Here is a 20,023-nt window from a genome sequence, read left to right as displayed (position 1 = left end):
TACACTTCAACAATGATACTGTATGAGGATGCATTTTGATGGATGTGGCCATTTTCAACAATGAGATGAACCAAATCAGTTCCAATAGAGCAGTAATGAAACTGAACCAGCTACACCCAGCGAAAGAACTCTGGGAGACGACTATGAACCACTACATAGAATTCCCAATCCCTCTATTTTTGTCCGCATGTATTTTGGATTTCCTTCACAGGTTAATTGTATAGTATTTCAAAGTTAGATTCTTTTTGTACAGCAAAACAACTGTATTTAATTTATACTTTAACATATTTAACATGTATTGGTCAACCTGCCATCTTGTGGGGGGGGAAGAAGGGGAAAAATTGGAACAGAAGGTTTGGCAATTGTCAATGCTGTAAAATTACCCATGCATATATCTAGTAAATAAAAACTATATATATATAAAAGAAAAATTGGAATCCAGGAACCCAAGAATTGTGTTGATTCAAAAACTGTTTTTGAAATAAGTCTGGACTTGGAGTTAGAAGATTTGAGTTCAATATAGATTCTAAAATACTAGCTGTGTTTAGGCATAAAAATATGATATAAATTTGAAATATAATTAATGGTATCCATATTTGATTCATGAAAATATCTTATTCTCAAATCTGTTTTCCAAAGCCTCCCTACCATGACCTATACTTCAGGCTCAGAAAAATTTAACTCCACAGTCTCATCTCTCTTGCCAAGGGTCACATGCTGAATAGAATAGCAACAAACATGCCTCCATTTGGAAAACCTCCAACTAAGCTGAGCTGTTGGAATAAGTCCCATAGATTTCCAAAGAAACTATTTAAGTACACTTCCCTTTCTTTTAACCAGCATTTATACCATGAGAGTAGTTTTCAGCATTAGAATAGAATGAATATTTTCTAGTTAATTCCATTGTTGAAGGAAAAATGTTTATAGACTATAAGACTTAGGATGGCAAAAAAAATTTAGTTTGATGAATGGATAAATATTTATTTTAAAGCCACAGTGTGGCCATGGTTTCCTGATGTCTGACATTTACTCTGAATTTGAAATTTATTCATTTAGGCATTTTTAAGATTTGGTTTTTCAATGAAATATGAAAAACCATAATGTGGGACTGTGCACATTTGCCTGGGACATTCTATAACCCAGTTTTCAAGATTCTATTCCCCTTTTTAAGTTTGCATAGGAACAATTAAGACCTAGTGGAAAAAGCACTGAATTGAGAAGGTGTGAAAGAAGAGAGAAGAAAATTGTATGAGTGACTGATAGGAGTTTGAATTAATGAAATAGGTCAAAAGTTGACTTTGGGAAGAAAAAATTTGTGAAATTTGGGGAAAATTTTGCAAATTAAAAAAAAAATCCCAGGCCATATTTTACTTTTAAGTTGAAAGAGAAGTATTTTCAATAAGATATAAAAGAACTAAGGAGGACATAAAAATAAGGATGTGAAGAAGATTGGCAGATTAGGAAACACAACCTGAAGCAAGATTCTAAAAGAAAAAGGAGAGAGAATTGGCAATATAATATAAGTTAATGTAAGTAAGAAAAGATGAAATTGAAAGTAAATGTGAAGAAGGAAGAATGATGGTTCAAATATCCAGGAGTACATAGTATTCAAAGTCCTCAAAAATGAAGCTGGTAAAAAAACAAAACAAAACAAATACAAACAATAATTTCAAATGTCTCTCTTTAAAAGTCCAAAGTTTAGGCAATAAATAAAAAGTGTTCATTTCAAGGGGAATATCTGACTTCACAGATTATCACTGAGGCTTGGTGGAATAAAACCTATGACTAGACCATGGTTCTAGATGAGCATAGCATTTTTAAAAGAAATAGTATACTAAAAAAAAAGGAAGGGGGAGTGGCAGCATGTTAATAAAGTATAGTGAGGAATCAGAATGGGGAAGTAGGATGTTTCTATAATGCTATTATCAAATTTAGATGAAAGCCAATGGAAGAAGAAATAAGTGATTTAATCACTGACATATATTACAGATCACCTCAAACATTAATAAAAAATAGATAAGTAGCCTGGGAAACTGTTAAAAAAAACCTGGCTCAGAGGCTTGATATAGTGGAGAGAGAGAATTTAAACCATCCAGATGTATGCTGGAGAGATGATGGAAAATAAATCTCTTGAGAAAAAGTACAATTTCTCTAAAGAAACAAGTAGTTATACAGAAAACTCGCCAGCCAACTTAAATTTTAATAAGTAAATACAGAAAGTGTATTCAAGGTCAGATTAATTTAAGAGGATGAACATGAGTGTGTTACCTTCCTGTAAAAATGGTGCCAGGAATTCTAAAGCTCAGAATGAGCTGAGATTGGGATATAACATATGGGGATGGGGAGAAAAATAAGGATAATAAAATAGGAAATAGGTCTTGTGTGTGTGTGTGTGTGTGTGTGTGTGTGTGTGTGTGTGTGTGTGTGTGATGAGTGTGGATATGTATGTGTGTATGTATTTATGTTACTTATTTTGGGAGAAAAAGGAGGATCAAAGAATGGTGGGTATTTATTATGATGGATGTTGTTGTTGTTCAGTTCTGTCTGGTTTTCAATGACCCATTTAGCGTTTCTTGGGAGAATACTGGAGTAGTTTGCCATTTCCTTCTCCAGTTCATTTTACAGATGAGGAAACTGAGGCAAATAGAGTTTCGTGACTTTTCAGTCATATAGCTAGTAAGTGTATGAGGCCAGATTTGAACTCAGAAAGACTGTCTTTCTGATTCCAAGCCCAGTGCTCTTATTCACTGTGCCACTTTGCTAGCCTCATGAAATGATAACCAAGAGAAAGTAAAACTCAGTTTCTCTTTTGTTGTTTCTGTTTTTCCTGTCAAGAAGGATGAATTTTACACTGGAAATGGTAGGAGGTAAATAGTTAATACCCATGATAAGTAAAAGAGCCAGTAGTTGTCCTTACTGAATTCAATTCCGCTGACCCAAATAATCAAAAGAACTAGAAGATGTCATGACTGAATATTCGTGATATCTGAAAGAACCTGAAAAAATGAAGGAGAAAGAAGGGGAGGAAAAGAGAGAAGGGAAAAAAAAAGGGAGAAAAGGATGGGGGAGGGAGGAAAAGACAAACAGCAGACACAAAGACAGACAGAGATACCATAGACCCAGAAATGAACAAACATGTCCATTAAAAAAAAGATGGGGGAAACAATCCCTTCAAACTATAGGCCATTAGGTGCAGTCCTGAGATTTATAGGAAAATTCTAGAACAGATAATTAAAGAAAAGGCTGGTGAAAAACTAAAAAGGGAAATGATAATTACAAAGAACAAACAAATCAAACCAGACTAACTTCATTTCCTTGTTAAAATTATTGCTAGTAGATGAGGGTAATATTGTAGATATAGTTTGCCTAGATTTTATTGTAGTTTTTGAGAAGGAAGGAAATAAGCATTTATGAAGTACCTACTTAATGAATAATTATTAGTTATCCTAGATAACCCTAGACAACCACTTGCTGCATATGGTAAAGATTCGTTCTATTTGTGATTGGACTCAGTGACTTATATGATCTTTTCTAATTCTTTTTCCATGATCTGGAATCAGAGAACTTGGTTTGAGATCCAGCTCTACCACTCACATCCATCCAGAGTGACATTCAGTTAGTGTCTTACATTCTCTGGATCTCAGTTTCCTCATCTTTAAAATGAGCACATTAGGCTGGACAACCTCAAAGGTCCTTCCAATTTTAGAGCTTATGTTCAAATTTTAAATTCTCACTTGTCCTTTGTTTCCCTCCCTCCCTAATGATGATAATGATGATGATGGTACCCTTTTCAACCTAGTCAATCCAATCTCCTCATTGTTCTTTTCAAATAAGTATCTTGTTTACTTTTCCCTCTTGAGCTTTTGCTCAAACATTTCCCCCCACCTGAAAAACCTTCTGATCTCTTATCCGCCTGTCCATCATTTCTTTTAAGACCTAAATAAAGGTTATCTTTCCCCCAAAAGCTTTACTGTTCTCTTTTGCACCAAGTATTCTACAGATATACTCTACATATGGTTTGAAAACTGCCACCTGTAATCCATTGATACTGATTGTTGTCTACATCTTCATATTTCATGACATCTAGCACAAAGTGTTTGGCAGATTTTTTTTTGTTGTTGTTCAATCACGTCTGACTCTTCATGACCCCCTTTGAGATTTTCTTGGCAGAGATAATAATTTGTCATCTTCTCTAATTCATTTTACAGATGAGGAAACTGAGGCAAATGGGGTTGGTTAAGTGACTTTTGAACTCAGAAAGAAAAGACTTTCTGACTCCAGGCCTGGTGCTTTGTCCACTGCACTACCTAACCTAGGGTAAATCACACTTCCTTAATAAGTGCTAAATCTAACTTTCTTGCCCTTATTAACTGGGAATAACTGGGAATACTCTTTCCTGCAGGTTTTTAATTCTCCTATGTAGTAATCATGGGATGAGACCAATTTTGCTATGAGATTCACAACCTTAGCCTCCTTCACACTCATTATTACTCAGAGCTGATCTGGTAAGACAATGCAGTAACCATAGATCAGTCAACAAACTGTAGCCACTTGTGAAAAATTTCAAGACACACATATGGTTTCTATTCATGAGATCTAGTTCTACTCAAAGCACCTAATATAGTCAAAAGTTTCTTTAGTGCAACAGCTATTACCAAGGTCTGTTTCACCCTACTGTCCAAAAAAAAAAACAGACTAGTGATGGAGCCGAGACAAACTTTACATTGTAGCTTTTGATCATTTATTCATCCAGAGGTGTTAGAGCATTTTAACTTAGAGATTTTGCAGATGTGGTGCTAGACTTCAAGTCAGGAAGTCCTGAGTTCAAATTCTACTTTAACACTTACTAGCTGTGTCATCATAAATAAGTCACTTGAGTTCCTGAGACTAAAGTTTCTCCTCTGCAATATGGGATTAACAGTACCTATATGTGGCTCTCTTCAACAATGAGATGATTCAAACCAGTTCCAATTGTTTAGTGATGAAGAGAGCCATCTACACCCAGAGAGTGGACTGAGGGAAGAGTGTGGTCACAACATAGCATTTTCACTCTTTCTGTTGTTGTTTGCTTGCATTTTTGTTTTCCTTCTCAGATTTTTTTTTTCTTTCTAGATCCAATTTTTCTTGTGGAGCAAGATAACTATATGTATATGTATACATATATTAGATTTAACATATATTTTAACATGCATTAGAATACCTGCCATCTAGGGGAGGGGGTGGGGGGAAGGAGGGGAAAATTTGGAACACAAGGTTTTGCAAGGGTCAGTGTTGAAAAAATTACCCATGCATATGTTTTGTAAATAAAAAGTTATTTTAAAAAAGTAACTATAATAACTTTCTCAAACCACTTTCATTTGAGGTTCACATTAGATAATGCAGGCTAAGTACTTTGCACGTAGCTGCCCAGGACAGCTAGGCTAGGATGTGCCAGGATACAAAAAATCATTGTATCTGGAGTCAGAAAAGACCTGAGTTTGAATCTAACTTCGGACATTTACTAGCTGTGTGATCCTGGGCAAGTCAATGAGTTTGTATCCCAAAGAAATCATGAAAAAAGAGAAAAGGATCCACATGTGCAAAAATGTTTATAGCAGCCCTTTTTGCAGTGGCAAGGAACTGGAAATTGAGTAGATGCCCATCAGAGAATGGCTGAAACATTTATGGTATATATGAATGTAATGGAATATTATTGTTCTATAAGAAATTATGAGCAGGCTGATTTCAGAAAAGCCTGGATTTACATAAGCTGATGTTGAATGAGGTGAGCAGAACCAAGAGAACACTGTGCAAAAAAATAGCAAGATTATAAGATGATCAACTATGACAGACTTAGTTCTTCTCAGTAATATTGTGATCCAAGACAATTCCAATAGACTTAACATAGAAAATGCCATCTGTATCCAGAGAGAAAGTAAAGGAGACTGAATATGGATTGAAACATAGTATTTTCATCTTTTTTCTCCCTTTCACAACATGACTAATGTAGAAATATATTTTAAATGATTGTACATGCATAATCTATATTAGCTTGCTTGCTGTCTTGGAGAGAAGAAATTTAATGGCAAGAGGGAGAAAAAATTAGAAGCTCAAAGTCTTATAAAAATGAATGTTGAGCGGCAGCTAGATGGCACAGTGATAGAGCACTGGCCCTGAAATCAAGAGGACCCAAGTTTAAATCTGACCTACCTGTGTGACCCTGAGCAAGTTACTTCACCCCAATTGCCTCAACAACAACAACAAAAAAATGTTGAAAACTATGCTTTTATGTAATTGGAAAAATAAAATATTATTGAGAAAAAATAAATTTAGAGTCATCTTTCTCCAGTTCTTCAAACTATTTCATAAGATTGGCTAACTTACCAAGGTCGTTATTATTCATCATGGCATTAGAAGCCCGGAGCCGAGGGCCTTGCTGTGTAAAATGATATCCAAATTTTAAGAGAGTTGTGTTTTGTTCCAACATGCTCACAATCTCCATTTCCACCTTGTTTCCCAGGGGCTGGCTCTTTGATAAAGAGAAAAAAAAAGCAAGAATTGTGTGAGAACCAAGCATCTCCCATTTGATTCCTTGACCCAAGCTATAGTTTAAACACCCTCTTTTTCAACTGAACAGTATCAACAGGTCAAAAGTTATCCCAACAAAGATGAGTAAGGAAAAATAGATAAAAGAAACTAGGTGTTTTTCTCTTTGCATTATAGGAACAAATTAGAAACTAGAACAGTGTAAGATAAGAGAGTCCAGTAGATCTGAGCTGACTCTGAAATTTCAGGCATTCATAGATAAAGAAATATAATCATTAAATCATTTAAAAAGACTACTTCAGACTGTTACTTTTCCTAATAGTCTGGTATCAAACGAAAATTCTCAAGACTGTAGATCAGAATGGACTTCAGTGAGTCCATCGATAGAAAATCTTTACTTTCACTAATCTTTGATTTCTTTTGTAATCCTGTGTATTTTATTTGATACATTTAAAAATATTATTCTGAGAAGCTCATAGGCAACATAAGATGAATAATGGGGGTCTATGATTCCATTAAACAAGTTAAGAACAAAAATGCTTAAGAATCCTTGACACAGATAATCTGACTATTAAGATCTACTTAAAGTATTATGAATTCACTGGAAGTATAGACAGGAAATCAACAAAAGTTTATACTCAGTAAAACTTGCTCTGCCATTTGTTAGCACCACTGCTGAGGAACTTTCAAAGCATTCATAATAACAAAGACCTGTCCACATAATGCTGCATATCTAAATTGCCAGAAGCCTTAATGTACCATAAAAATGGACACTGAACTGTGATGGGCTGACAAATAATGAATGCTTCCCATTAGTTTAAGAAGAGACTGAAATGTGAAAATGTAGTACCTCTCTCTCTGTCAATTATTTAAGAAAAGCCCAAGTCACACCCAGGAATGTTTAGTTCAGAAAAGTTAATATAAAAGAGAAACTGACCATTAAAAAAAATAACACTTTCCCCTTTTCCCACCATATGATCACATTGAAGGTAGAATAGCATGGTTTGGGCCTGAGAGTCAAATAAAATCTGTGAGAGAAGCAAAGAAACTTGCTTTAGGAAGAAGCTGATTAAGAAGAAATGTTACTCAATATATTTCTAACATTTAAAACAAATTTGCACAAAGAATTGAGCTTTTTACCTATAATTCTTCCCTGACTTGGAGGCTTTTCTGACATATGTTGAGTCAAAGTTGGAATTTGTTTTATAAGTTTGAAAATTTCAATTAGAGATTTTTTCCCCCTCCAGGTATCCAGACAGATGTTGATGATTTGTTCTTGGTCCTATCCTACACATATAATATATCAAGAAAGAAGAAAAAAACAGAGCTTTTTTCATACCCTCCTCTTTTTCTAGACTTCAGATAAGAAATTTGATTTAGTATGTCATCCCTAAGATCCACCTTATGTTATGGTAGTCATTCTTTTCACTTTGTTACCAACCCCCCCCACCCCAATCCTACTCATTTTGTTATGTAGTAGATAATAGGAGCCTTAGGGAGAAGTGACTACAACATCTTATACTTTGTAAAAATTAGCCATAGAGTTAAGAAAAGCAAATTTACAATGATTTGTTTTATAGATAGTACCCTAAAGGCTAAAATTCTGCTGAAGAGACAAACTTAAGAGAAATGGAAAACTTTCAAGAATGAAATATAGAAGATCCAAACAAAAATTCTATTTAGGGGGAAAAGGGAGTTATTTGCCCAAAGAGATCAATATGGATACATAGAAAAAATTGACCAACTTAGATTTTTAACAAATACACATATAAAAGATGAAAACAAGATCAGATAATGGAATATTAATGCAAAAGTATCACATTATTCTATAGAAGGAATGTCAGGAATCCTAAAAACAAGAGTAAGTTAAGTCGGTAATCTTTGGCAACAAAATGAGAAGATGGGAATCATTGGAAAAGACCTTAATGCTGAGAAGATTGAAGGCAAAAGGAAAAGGAGACAGCAAAAAAATGAGATGGATTGTGTCACAGAAATAAGGAACATGAATTTGGATAGACTTCAGGCCCTCTCTTTTCTCTCTACAAATTCTTTCAATGACCTCATTATCTCCAATAAATTGGTTATCTGCAGATGACCTATCTCCAGCCTTAATTTTGCTCACGATCTCCATATCCTGAATTTTAACTGCCTTACTGGCTCTTAAGATCCTATTAGCACCACAAACTAAACATTTTCAAAATGGAACCAATTTTATTTCCTCTTCTCCCTGCTCTGAACTCCTTCCTCCAATAAACTTTCCTATTTATGTTAAAGGCATCATTGCTCTTTTCACTCATTTATATTTAAAATCTTGGACATGCCCTTGACCTTTCTTTCTCCCTGGCTTCCCACAGCCAATCAGTTAGCAAATCTTGTCTATCTCTATCTTGTCTATCTCAAACCTTTGGTTTGCATTCATAGCATTCTGTTTGGTCTCTTACATAGCCAAAATCTTAGTGAAAAGTTCTCATAACCTCTTCACTGTACTACTAAATAGCTTCTTAATTGTTCTCTCCACTTCCAGATCTTGCCTCTCTAATACATCTTTCACGCGGTTTCTAAAATAGTATTCTTTAGGTACAAATCTGACCCTGTCATTTCTCTGCTATAGAACAAAATATTAACTCCTCAGACTACCATTTAAATTCATACAAAGTCTGGCTCCTAGCTACCCACTTCTATCTGTCTCCTTTCTAGAACTGTTATTGCAGGACCCCCTTCTACATACTCAGCAATCCAAGCTAACTTGCTCTATTAACTGCTCTCCAAATTCAGCATTTCACTAATCATCTCCATTCCTTTGCATAGTCAACGCACCATATCTGGAATTCAATCCCTCTATATCTTGACCATTTAAAATCCTTAACTCAACTCAGAGAGCTTCACTCTCATGTGAAATCTTCCTTGATTAATCTCTCTTCCTACCTAACTGTTAGTATTCACTCCATCCCAAAATGTTCTTTGTTTATATATCTATATATCTATATCTATCTATCTATCTATCTATCTATCTATCTATCTATCTATCTATATCTATATCTATATCTATTCAAACACTAGTGGAAAGTAAGGAACTGCTTTATCATTTTTTTTTGGTCTTTGTAATTATAAGATACATACCCAGTGCCTTGCACATAGTAGCCACTTAATAAATTTAGGTGAGAGCAAAAGAGCTCTCTTCAAGTATTTAAACAGATGTAATTTGGAAGAGGAGCTAAAAACAACAGATGAATGTTGCAGAAATGGATGGATATTTCTCCAATGGATATCGTTTCACCTAACTCCATATAGATGTGAGAGTCTCTCCAGACGCCCTTTTGGGGTATCTGTTCAGCACAATCCCAATGTCCATTCCTACAACTGCTAGTGAATTTTAATACATTCTTTTTTCCATCTGTTCTCCTGTCCCTGCCTCTGAAGGAATAGCTCAGAACAGAGGGCAAGGTTAGAGGTAGAAGAATGATTGATGAAATGATATAGCAGAAGAATCAGACTGTACAAGATACTTCTTTGAAGGTAAGAATTCAGGTTGACTTGACAGTTCTCTGGCTCAGACCTTTGGTTTGGGCCTTTTAAGGGAGTTCACACCTTAGGAATTCTAGGAGGAATAAGCTCATTGGTTGAAGTGGTTCTTCCCAGAAGCCCTTGTATGATCCCACACTCATACTCTGGGAGGATAAAAGAAGCAACATTGAGCCTGGAGAGCAGTCTGGATTGGGGAAGGACAAAAGCTGGAGGAGATTCAGAGCCAGGATTCAGGAAGAAGAAGAGGCTGGCTGGAGGCTCCAGAAGCCTCCCAAGAAACCTGCTCATAGAGGAAAAGATTATACACAAAAGAAACCTCCTCCCAGAGAAGGATTACAACTGAGAGACAATTCAAGAACATTACACTTTACAATTAGAAAAGAAATCATTAATGGGAAGAAAGAACCATATTTTGAAAGTGAACGTGTAATCAATACCTTTTAAGGAGTTTGAAAAAAAAAGAAGGAAGGAAAAACAGATCAAAAAGAACAAAACAGGCCAGTTTAAATGTTATCCTAGAATTAAAGCATTCAAGAAAATAACTTGAGAGGTAATCTAGCATATAGGATAGAAGACCACCTTTGGCATAAATAAGTCTGAAGTGTGTTTCATACAGATTGCTATGAAACACTGGATGAATCATTTTATCTTTCTCTGCCTATCTCTAGGCAACTCTCAAAGGTTCTAAATTGCAAAGGAGTTACCTATCTGCATTGCTGAAAAGAGTTCCCATGCCAGAACTTCCCTATATCAATGAAAACATTGGTTCAGACCTAAATATATAAATAAGCAAATAAATAAATAAGTGAATGAATAGATGGATAAATAAAAATATAGATTACTAAAGATTAATATTTCAGTCAGCAATGCACAGGAAAATAAAAGCAGTAAAAGGTACAGAAGGATAGGGAAATATTTGGGCTGAATTAAGAAACACTGGGAAGTATTGGCAACATGAAGAACTGAGAAAAGGAAAACACATCTTCTAAGCAACTAGCTGCTTGTACAATTGTCTTTTTAGCTCTCTGGGCCTTGGTTTCCTCATTTGTAAATTGTTTCTGAAGTCCCAACTAATTCTAAAACTCAAAAGAGTGGAGATGATGCTCTTCTTACCTGATTGTCAATTTTCAATTCCATCAATGAAGTATTATGCTGAAGGGCTTCTACCAGGGACAGGATTCCAGATCCAGAAATGAAGTTTGATTCCACATTGAGGCTCTTCAATACAGCATTAACCTTTAGCATTTCAGCTAGTGCCTTCAATCAGAAAAGAGAAATGATGTATATACACTAAGCCACATCAATTACCTTAGTAAAGATCTGAAAACTTTTCTCAATCATCCTGAAAACTGGAACACATTTTGCAAATAGCATGGCTTGCTAGCATAAACATGCTGAAGAACAGAGTCTAAAAAACCTACATGAAGCCCATTTCTTTTAAGCCTTGTCCCTTCTACATTCCAGATGAGATGAATTTCACAGAAGAATTTTCCTACACTGGGTATTGGGGAGAAGGAAGGGAAGTGTCATGTTATTGTAGTCTTAGTTCTTAGCATAATGTCTGGCAGAGCAAGTGTTTAATAAATATTGATTTTGTGTTTTATTGATTGATTTTATTTTATTTTTTCACAAGGAAGAAATGAAAGTGGGAACATATCTCTCCCCCTGCTCACAACCCTGTTTTCTACTGGTTGAGAGAACAAGGAAGAAAGCAAAACTGTTGACCAGGAATAGTAAAAACCTAGATCACAGGGCATTCAGAGGGATTTGGTCTGTTAGTTACTGAGATAATAATCAGTGTACCCCAGGAGAACAAAATAATTACCAGTTAGTTGAAGTAAAGTTTCATTGGGTAAGAAAGTCTTAGGCAGAAAATATAACTTTCAGAAATTACAAGCATAAGTCCAAATCAATGATTTCTTCCTGTTTGAAATGGTAGGCTTCCCCAAATTGACATGCTCTGTCCAGGACAAACAGCTCAATGTTGGCAGATTTTGCTTTCTGAAAATCTAGTATAAGTTTGGTTATATTTTCTTGCTAACCCGCTATAAGAAAAGTGGCAAATAAAAGCAAGATCAATCCACCAGGGAAAATATTTCATCACTAAAATTCTAGTGTTTTTCTAGGAATCAGCCAGTTCTACACTTCTAAAGGGAAAACATGCAAAGTCTCTGATGGTTCATATCAGCATAGCCATCCAGTTTGGAGAACTCCATCCTCAAACCCACTTTTTCCTCAATTATCTGAGCAATTCAGAACCATTGGATGTCAGATCAGGAAGAGGGCTAGAAGTTTAATTTGTGATTCTAGCCTGAATCAGAAACAAGAATCCCTTTTAGTTTTCTTAACAAAACTATTTTAAAAGACCTCCAACTAACGTATGGGTTCTGGGTTGATTACTTTTATAATTCCAATGAACCTCTCTTGGATACAGTGATTGTATCACCTATCTCTCATAATTATTTGGGAGTGGATTTGACAAGGGGAGCCCCAAAACTCTTTCTCTCTCTCTGACTTTGGGAGTGAGACGTGCTCCTTGAAGGAGAGATTCTCTTTGAAGCTTGCCTCGTCAAAAGACCCACCCCAAGGAATCAAAATAAAAATGGTTTCATTCTGCTATCTAGGTGGGACTGATTGAGTTATACTTAGCCAGAGCTGGAGATTCTAACCCCATTGAATTGGAGATTAGCCCAGAGACACTCATTCAATTCCAAGATTTTCTGTTCTGATTCCAGCTCAAACTGCACCCAGCCCCCATCAAGAGCTGACCCCAGCTTCTAGTCTAGGCTTCAATTATAAAAAGAGCCAACTTGGGGCTCGCTCCTTGCAGAGGACCTAACATGCCATGCCACAATATGCCAAGAAACCTCTCTCCCCTTGAGATAGCAGCAACCCTCTACCTGCTGAAATGATATTCCCTTTCAGCATTACCCGCTCTTTATCTCTTTCTCACCTATATCCCTAAAAAGACTTTATACCTCTCTGTTGGGATTTCTCTGCTAGAAACTGTACTTCTCTGTCACGACCTTGCCACCAAGGAATTCAGTCTTTCTATTCATGCATAGCAAAGGCTGACTTCCCAAGGCCAATAATAAACTTCCTTTTGCCAGTCTAGCTTTTTGGGTTTGTAAATTCCTTTATGAAGGACCTCTGTGCCACCAGAAGAGGGTTCCTACAACTTCCTGCCCTGTGCCAAACCCCCTCATTTGGGGACACAACCCCAAACCTCTTCATTTAACTCCCTGACCTCCAGGAACCCTAAACCTCTTCATTTGGTTCCCTGAACCCCAAACTTCATCAGATTCCTATATTAATATTCCAATAGGACCTTAAATTACCTAGCATTTATATATAGCACTTTACAACTTATAAAATGCTTTTCAAATATTATCATTTCTCTTCATTAGTCAACAGTCTAAAAATACTTACATATGCAACAGGATCATTACTTCTTGTTCCTACAATGCTGAATTTCTTCACATATGTATTTTCCTTCAGTGCTTCTGCATATGCCTTTAGAGTTGGTATGGGAATGTTCTGTAGGGGAAAACCCATGAGATATACTGGAAGCTTGAATAAAGCAAAGACTGTTAAGTCAATATTTTGCAGAACAATCCACAAGCATATTATGGACACCCAAAAACCATAAATCACCACTATCATCCTCCTCCTCCAAAATAAATAGGGCTTTCTTTTCAACTGACTAGCAGTCTTTCCAAAGGCAGTGAAATTTGGTCAGAACTTTCTGGGGGAAAATTACCATTATTCAATCATTTCTGTTGTGTCCAAATTTTCATGATCCCATTTAGGTTTTGCTTGGCAAAGATATTTCTTTCTCAAGTTCATTTTATAAATGAGGAAACTGAGGCAAACAGGGTTAAGAGACTTGCCCAATGTCATAGGGATAGTAAGTGTCTGAGGCCAGATTTGAAACAAATCTTCCAGCTCTCTATTATCTGAACTACCTACCTACCCTAACAGGTTCTCACATACATGGAACTGAAGAAATTAAAAACCAAGAGAAGAGTACATGATTAATTTTATAGGTTTAAAACTTCTCCTTTCCTGCCTATTAAGGCACTTATTTCATCATATAGTTATGTGTTGCCTTTCCCTTTAAAACATAAATTCTTTATGAATAGGGCAATTTTATTAAATATATTTATATCTCTAAAATCTGGTACAATGCCTGGTATTTAGCAGACCTTTATTCACAAGAAATATACATTTTAAAGGGAAAGGCAACACATATAACTATATGAAGAATAAATATACATTGGATAAATATGAATCTCACATTTCACTTTTTTCCACATTATTATTGTACACATACTGCTGAAATAAATTAAATAGTTATAGATTGATTAAATTCATCTGGCAATAGCTAATAGCTAACATTCAGATGCAACTAAGTGGCTTAGTGGATAGAGTACCAGGCCTGAAGTCAGAAAGATCTGAATTCAAATCAGACACTTAGTAGCTTCATGACTATGAACAAGTCACTTAACCTTGTTTGCCTTGTCTGTAAAATGAGTTGAAGGAGGAAATAACAAATCACTCCAGGACATCTTTGCCAAGAAACGGGGCCAAGAAGAGTTAAATAGGGCTGAAATGACTTAATGATAACAACAAACATTTATAGTCCAGGCATAGTAAGCTAAGCACTTTTTACAAATATCTTATTTGATCACAACATCCCTGGGAGTAAGTGCTATTATTACTCCATTTTACTGATGAATAAATTTGAAAAATGGCAGGTAACTCACTCGCCTAGAGTCATAGAGCTAATAAGTTTCAAGATCCAATATGAACTCAGGTCTTCTTGATTCTTGGCTCTATCCACTCTATCATCAACTACTCAACCTCTGGCAAGAGGTTACATGTTTCTAGCCCCATATGTTTCATACAATTTTTCTTTGTGCATATGTCCATAGAATCTATCTGTTACAATGACAAAAATTCAAGGACATTAGATAGGACTAAAAATTTTTAAAGGCTCTCTTGTCCAGAAATATAATTCTAATTCTTCACAGAGGGTCAGGTACAGCAAACATGAGAATTAGGACCATCACAAGGCCTTACATTTCCAATCTAGTTGTTTACCATTTTTTGGTAACCACACAAAAGAGGAAAGAAAAGAAATAAGAAAACAGAAGTATCTGGCCCAAAATGAGTTCTATCAGCTCAGAAAGGAGCAAGACAACAAGGTAGGCAGGATTAGAACTACACCTATGCATGGTACACTGAAGCCCTAGGCTTCCTTCCCCATTCCATTTTCCATGAGCACCAAAACAAAATGGTGATATCTAGCTCTCAATGCTCCTCTCAGTATCTTTGTAATTTATGCAGCTTCATTGCTCTAGATTTGCAAGATAAGGTAGAATGAGATCTGATCTAGCCATGAAGGTCAAGATCAGATGAGTGGTAATGACATTAAGTAACAGCTGGTAAATGAATTTATGTAATAGGATTTAAAAAAAAATTGATACTGTTTTTAAAGGTTAGCCATCATAGCATTTAAAATTCTTAATGCAACAAAGTGCTACCTATAGTAGTGCCTCACTTTTTACCTCAAATATATCTCATGTTTTAAATAATATGGACAAGTTTCCAGGTCAAGTGTCAACTGTCAGTGGCATACAACTGTACCTGTTGTTAATCCATAGCAAAGCTTCTTTTTTGTTCATACTTAAAATTTATGGCATAAAATCTTAAACAAATTGAAGGCTAACTAAACTAATTAAGCATGGTGCTTCTTCCTAAAAATGAAATGCAGACTTTTGAAATAAATTCTTATTGTTCACTTAACACTTCCTAGCAGTGTGATCTTGGGCAAGTCACTTAACCCCAATTAATTCACACACACACACACACACACACACACACACACACACACACACACACACACACTAATAAACAAAATAAATCCTTATTGTTCTGTTCAATTATATCCAGACCATTTCCTCTGGGAAGACATATATTTAAATGACTTCTCTTCCCCCATCCCCACCTGAAATTAAAAGGCGAAATATATACCCGGATATTATTGAGGTTGACTTCTTCAAGTTTGGGATCATTATTCTTTATTCGTTCCAGAGTTTCTTCTATATCTGTTGAATTTGGTTCTTCATCAGGAACTGGTTTATATTGTGTTGGCTTAATAACACCTATTATATTCAACAAAAAGGGAAATGTCATTTGAAAGAAAAGAAAAAAAATTCTTAAGACTATACCCATTTAAAGACTACTATTTTTAAAATATTTTTTTTGAAATTGTAAACATAACAAGCATCAACAAATTTGAATATTTCAATTATCAGAAAACAAAAAAGAGAATAGTAAGCATATGAAAGTGTTAGGTAGTGTTTTAAGTGTATTTTAAGTTTAACATGAAATTAACACAATAGTCTTGTCTCTGTTCCTCTCTTGAACTTTTTTTTTTTTTTTGCTCTCAGCTATGCATTTTTAAATGTGTCACTGATGCTTTTATTTTCTTCTTTTTTTGCATCACTCTCATTACCCACCAACTCTCTTTCTCTTCCCTAGTAGCTAATAACTATAGTTAAACAAGACAAATTACCCTATTGTTTTTATCTCTAAATTTATGTTTTTTGGCTCCTTTAGTCTACCGTCTCTCTGCCAAGTGATGGTAAACACAGCTTCATTATCAGTCTTCTGAAGGTCTGATTGAGTGCTTCATTAACCACAGCACTGAAATCTGTTAAAGCTGAAATCCAGCTTGTATATTAAAAAGAGCCAACTTGGGGCTCAGTCCTTGCAGAGGAGCTAATATGACATCCTTGGCATAGCAAGCCTCTGCCCACAGGAATGATATTCTCTTCCAGCGTTACCCTCTTTTTATCCTCATCTATTTCCCTAATGAGACTTTATATCTTTCTGTTGGGATTTAACTGCCAGAAATTTTATATCTCTCTGTCAGGACTTTGTCACTAAGGAATTCAGCCTTTCTATTCATGCATAGCAAAGACTGACTTCCCAATGCCTATAACAAACCTCTTTTACCAACCTATTTTGGTTTTTTGGGGGTTCATAAATTCCTTTACAAAGGATCTTTGCACCACCAGGAGGGGGTTCCCCAAACTCCCTACCCATGCACCGAATCCCAAGGGGATTTAGGGGAGCCAAACCTCTTCATTTGGTTCCCTGTAACCAAACCTACCACTAACCTCATCATTTAACTCCCTGACCACTAGGAATCCTAATCTCATTTTGGTCTCCTAAATCTAATTTTATCAAGTTCAGCTTACATACATTCATACAAATTCCCTTGTTTCTTTGAATTCTCATGCATTTCTTGCCAGGCATTAATAGTCCATTACATTCATACATCAGATAGTAGTATCAAGCACTAGATCTGGAATCAGGAAGACCTCAATTTAAATTTGGTCTAACACATTTATTTGACTGTGGAACCCTTGGCAAATTTCAATCTTTGCCTCAGTTTCTTCATCTATGAAATTACAATAATAAAAGCACATACCTACCAGGGTTGCTATGAGGATTGAATGAAATAACATTTACAATGTATTATATAAATATTAGTTATTACTATTATTATATCATGTTTTGTTTAGCCATGCCTCAATTTGTTTCCAATATTTTGCTACAACAAAAAAATTTTGCTATCTAATTTTTATACATATATCTTCTTTCTTTCTTTGAGGACTACTAATGGCATCTAGTGCTTTAAAATATATTATCTCCTTGTTAGTCTTTTAACTACATATATATTTAATGATACCTTGTTTGAGACCATTATTGCCATCTCAACTTTTAAATTTTTTTCTTGAGTAATAATAAATTCTGCTCTAGTTCCTTATTTTAACTCTGTGTGACTCAAGTATATTTCATGTAAATTACATATTGTTGAATTCTATATTCTAATTGATATAGTTCCATATTTTACTTCTAGGAGATAGATATCAAAATCTTATTGGTTTTAGGATTTAATTATCTGATCTTCTGGTTTTCAACCTTCCTATAATGTGATTGTTCAAAGTACCTTCAGGCCATTGACCAGATATTAGGTTAGCTTCTTATCCTTGTGCTAAGTCCCCACTATGAGCACATTAATTTTGTGATTTTCAAAATTTATATTTTTTGTGGTTTTATTTTTTGATATGTTGTTTTAATTATTGTTTTAGTATGTTTAATATATTTCTTCATTGTTAATTTTTTTGGTAAAACTATAATTTCTATTATCTATTCTTTGACTGACTCTTTTTTTTTTTACTTAACCTTTTTTTTGTTTAAATTGTTGCTTCAAAAGTTTGAGGAGTTAATATTTTCCTAAATACATGAATACTTCATGAACCCTAGATTTAACAGAGGATGCACAAAGCTGCCCTTCCTGCTTCTAGTCTTGTGTGCTACTTTCAGAGCTTTGTTTCTTCAGGGATAACAAAGCAATTTCTTTGTTGCTCCATACCAAGAAAAAGTTGATGACTCAAGTGGAACTTTAAAAAGTCATTTATTAAATGTTTACTATATTGGGCATTATGCTAAACACTGGGATACAAGGAAAGGTAAAAATGGTCTCTACCCTCAAGGAGCTCCCATTATAATGGAGGCACCAACATGCAAACAATTATGTACATCCAAAATACATATAAATGGAAGGCACTCATATTTGGGGTCATATGGTAGGGATGGGGAGAATGCAAGGTAGAGAAAAGAACCAGGAAAAATTTTCTAGATTGTGATTTCTTCCCTGGTTTGCTTTCTTCAGTCCTCCAGGTAACATTATATAAATGGAAATTCCCATTATGAATGACATAAGTTCAGCTCACCTTTCTCTCCATCTCAGCAACTATGCAACCATGAGCATATGGCAGGTAAAGCACATGCCTGCCTAGGCAAGCCTAAGACTACATCTTAGAGCCCTAAGATGCCTCTTCTTTTTTGTTTTTTTTTCCTAAATATGGGGGCTGAACATCAATCTCAAGATGGATGTGTGAACAACTAGAGAAAGATGTTTGAGTCTGGCCATTTAGTTCCATATTAGAGCTCTGAAATCACATAAATAACAAGATATACCCAGTGCCAGACAAATTTTCTTCCATTGTTACAGGGAAACATCAAGGAAAGGTGGATTTCTTCCCATACTTTCCAACTCATACCCCATTATTTGGTTACTTCTGCATTCTTATGTTAGACCAAGAAGCAAGACAGAAGTCTACTCAGAAATCTTTGAATAAAAAGTACCTTTTCTCAACTTTGGGCTGCTCTCTATGTAATAATACCTTCATAGATAAAGTAGAAAGCATCATGATTTTGTTTTCCCAATGATGGAAGTCACATTACAAATATTAATGAATTTTTGCTTACATGTAATTAAAGAAAAAATTTTAAAACATTAATGAAGTTATTCATATCCTATCAGTAACAAGTTATTAAAGTGTATTTTTAAAGTATTCTAAGTACCAATCATACTTACTGTTTAGGCCTTCCTTATTTACTATGGAGCTACTTCCAAGAGCTTCATAGTACTGCTGATTGCTCATCAGAGTATGCATACCAAGGATAGCTATAGGGACAGTAGACAAAAAGGAAAATAATTTACTGACTATTCTTTTAAATTGTTACAGATACAATTGACAGGAGACAAGTCCCATACCAAGAAAATTATTTTTCATGTCAAAACTACATTAAGTTTCTACAAAATTTTGTTTACATCCAAATGGAGGAGTGGGGAAGAGTTCTAGGTCTGGGGTCAGGAAGAACAGAGTTCAAATGCTTTCACAAACACTTACTAACTTGTGTGACCCTTGACAAGCCACTTAACTTCTGTCACAGCCTCAGTTTCCTCTTCTGAAAAATAGGGTCATAACAATCGCTACCTCACTGGGTTGTTGTGAGAATCAAATGAGATCATATTTCTAAAGTATTTAGTACAGTACGTGGCACATAGGAGATGCTTAATACATAATTATTCACTCATTTGGTTCTTGAA

General features: G+C 35.2%; 1 protein-coding gene across 1 annotated transcript in view; it reads right to left on the bottom strand.

The window, feature by feature from the left end:
• TMOD1 (tropomodulin 1) overlaps nt 1-20,023 on the bottom strand; it is a 121,715-nt gene that overhangs the window by 7,679 nt on the left and 94,013 nt on the right. Inside the window, exons 5-9 of the mRNA XM_074281830.1 lie at nt 19,508-19,597; nt 16,087-16,217; nt 13,480-13,587; nt 11,164-11,307; nt 6,364-6,508 (exon numbers count right to left, since the gene is read on the bottom strand). Coding sequence (XP_074137931.1) covers nt 6,364-6,508; nt 11,164-11,307; nt 13,480-13,587; nt 16,087-16,217; nt 19,508-19,597 — 618 coding nt within the window. The remainder of the gene's footprint in view (nt 1-6,363; nt 6,509-11,163; nt 11,308-13,479; nt 13,588-16,086; nt 16,218-19,507; nt 19,598-20,023) is intronic.

Source organism: Sminthopsis crassicaudata, chromosome 1, assembly GCF_048593235.1.
Source record: "Sminthopsis crassicaudata isolate SCR6 chromosome 1, ASM4859323v1, whole genome shotgun sequence".
NCBI classification, from domain to species: Eukaryota; Metazoa; Chordata; class Mammalia; order Dasyuromorphia; family Dasyuridae; genus Sminthopsis; species Sminthopsis crassicaudata.
This window is presented reverse-complemented; position numbering and strand designations above follow the sequence as displayed.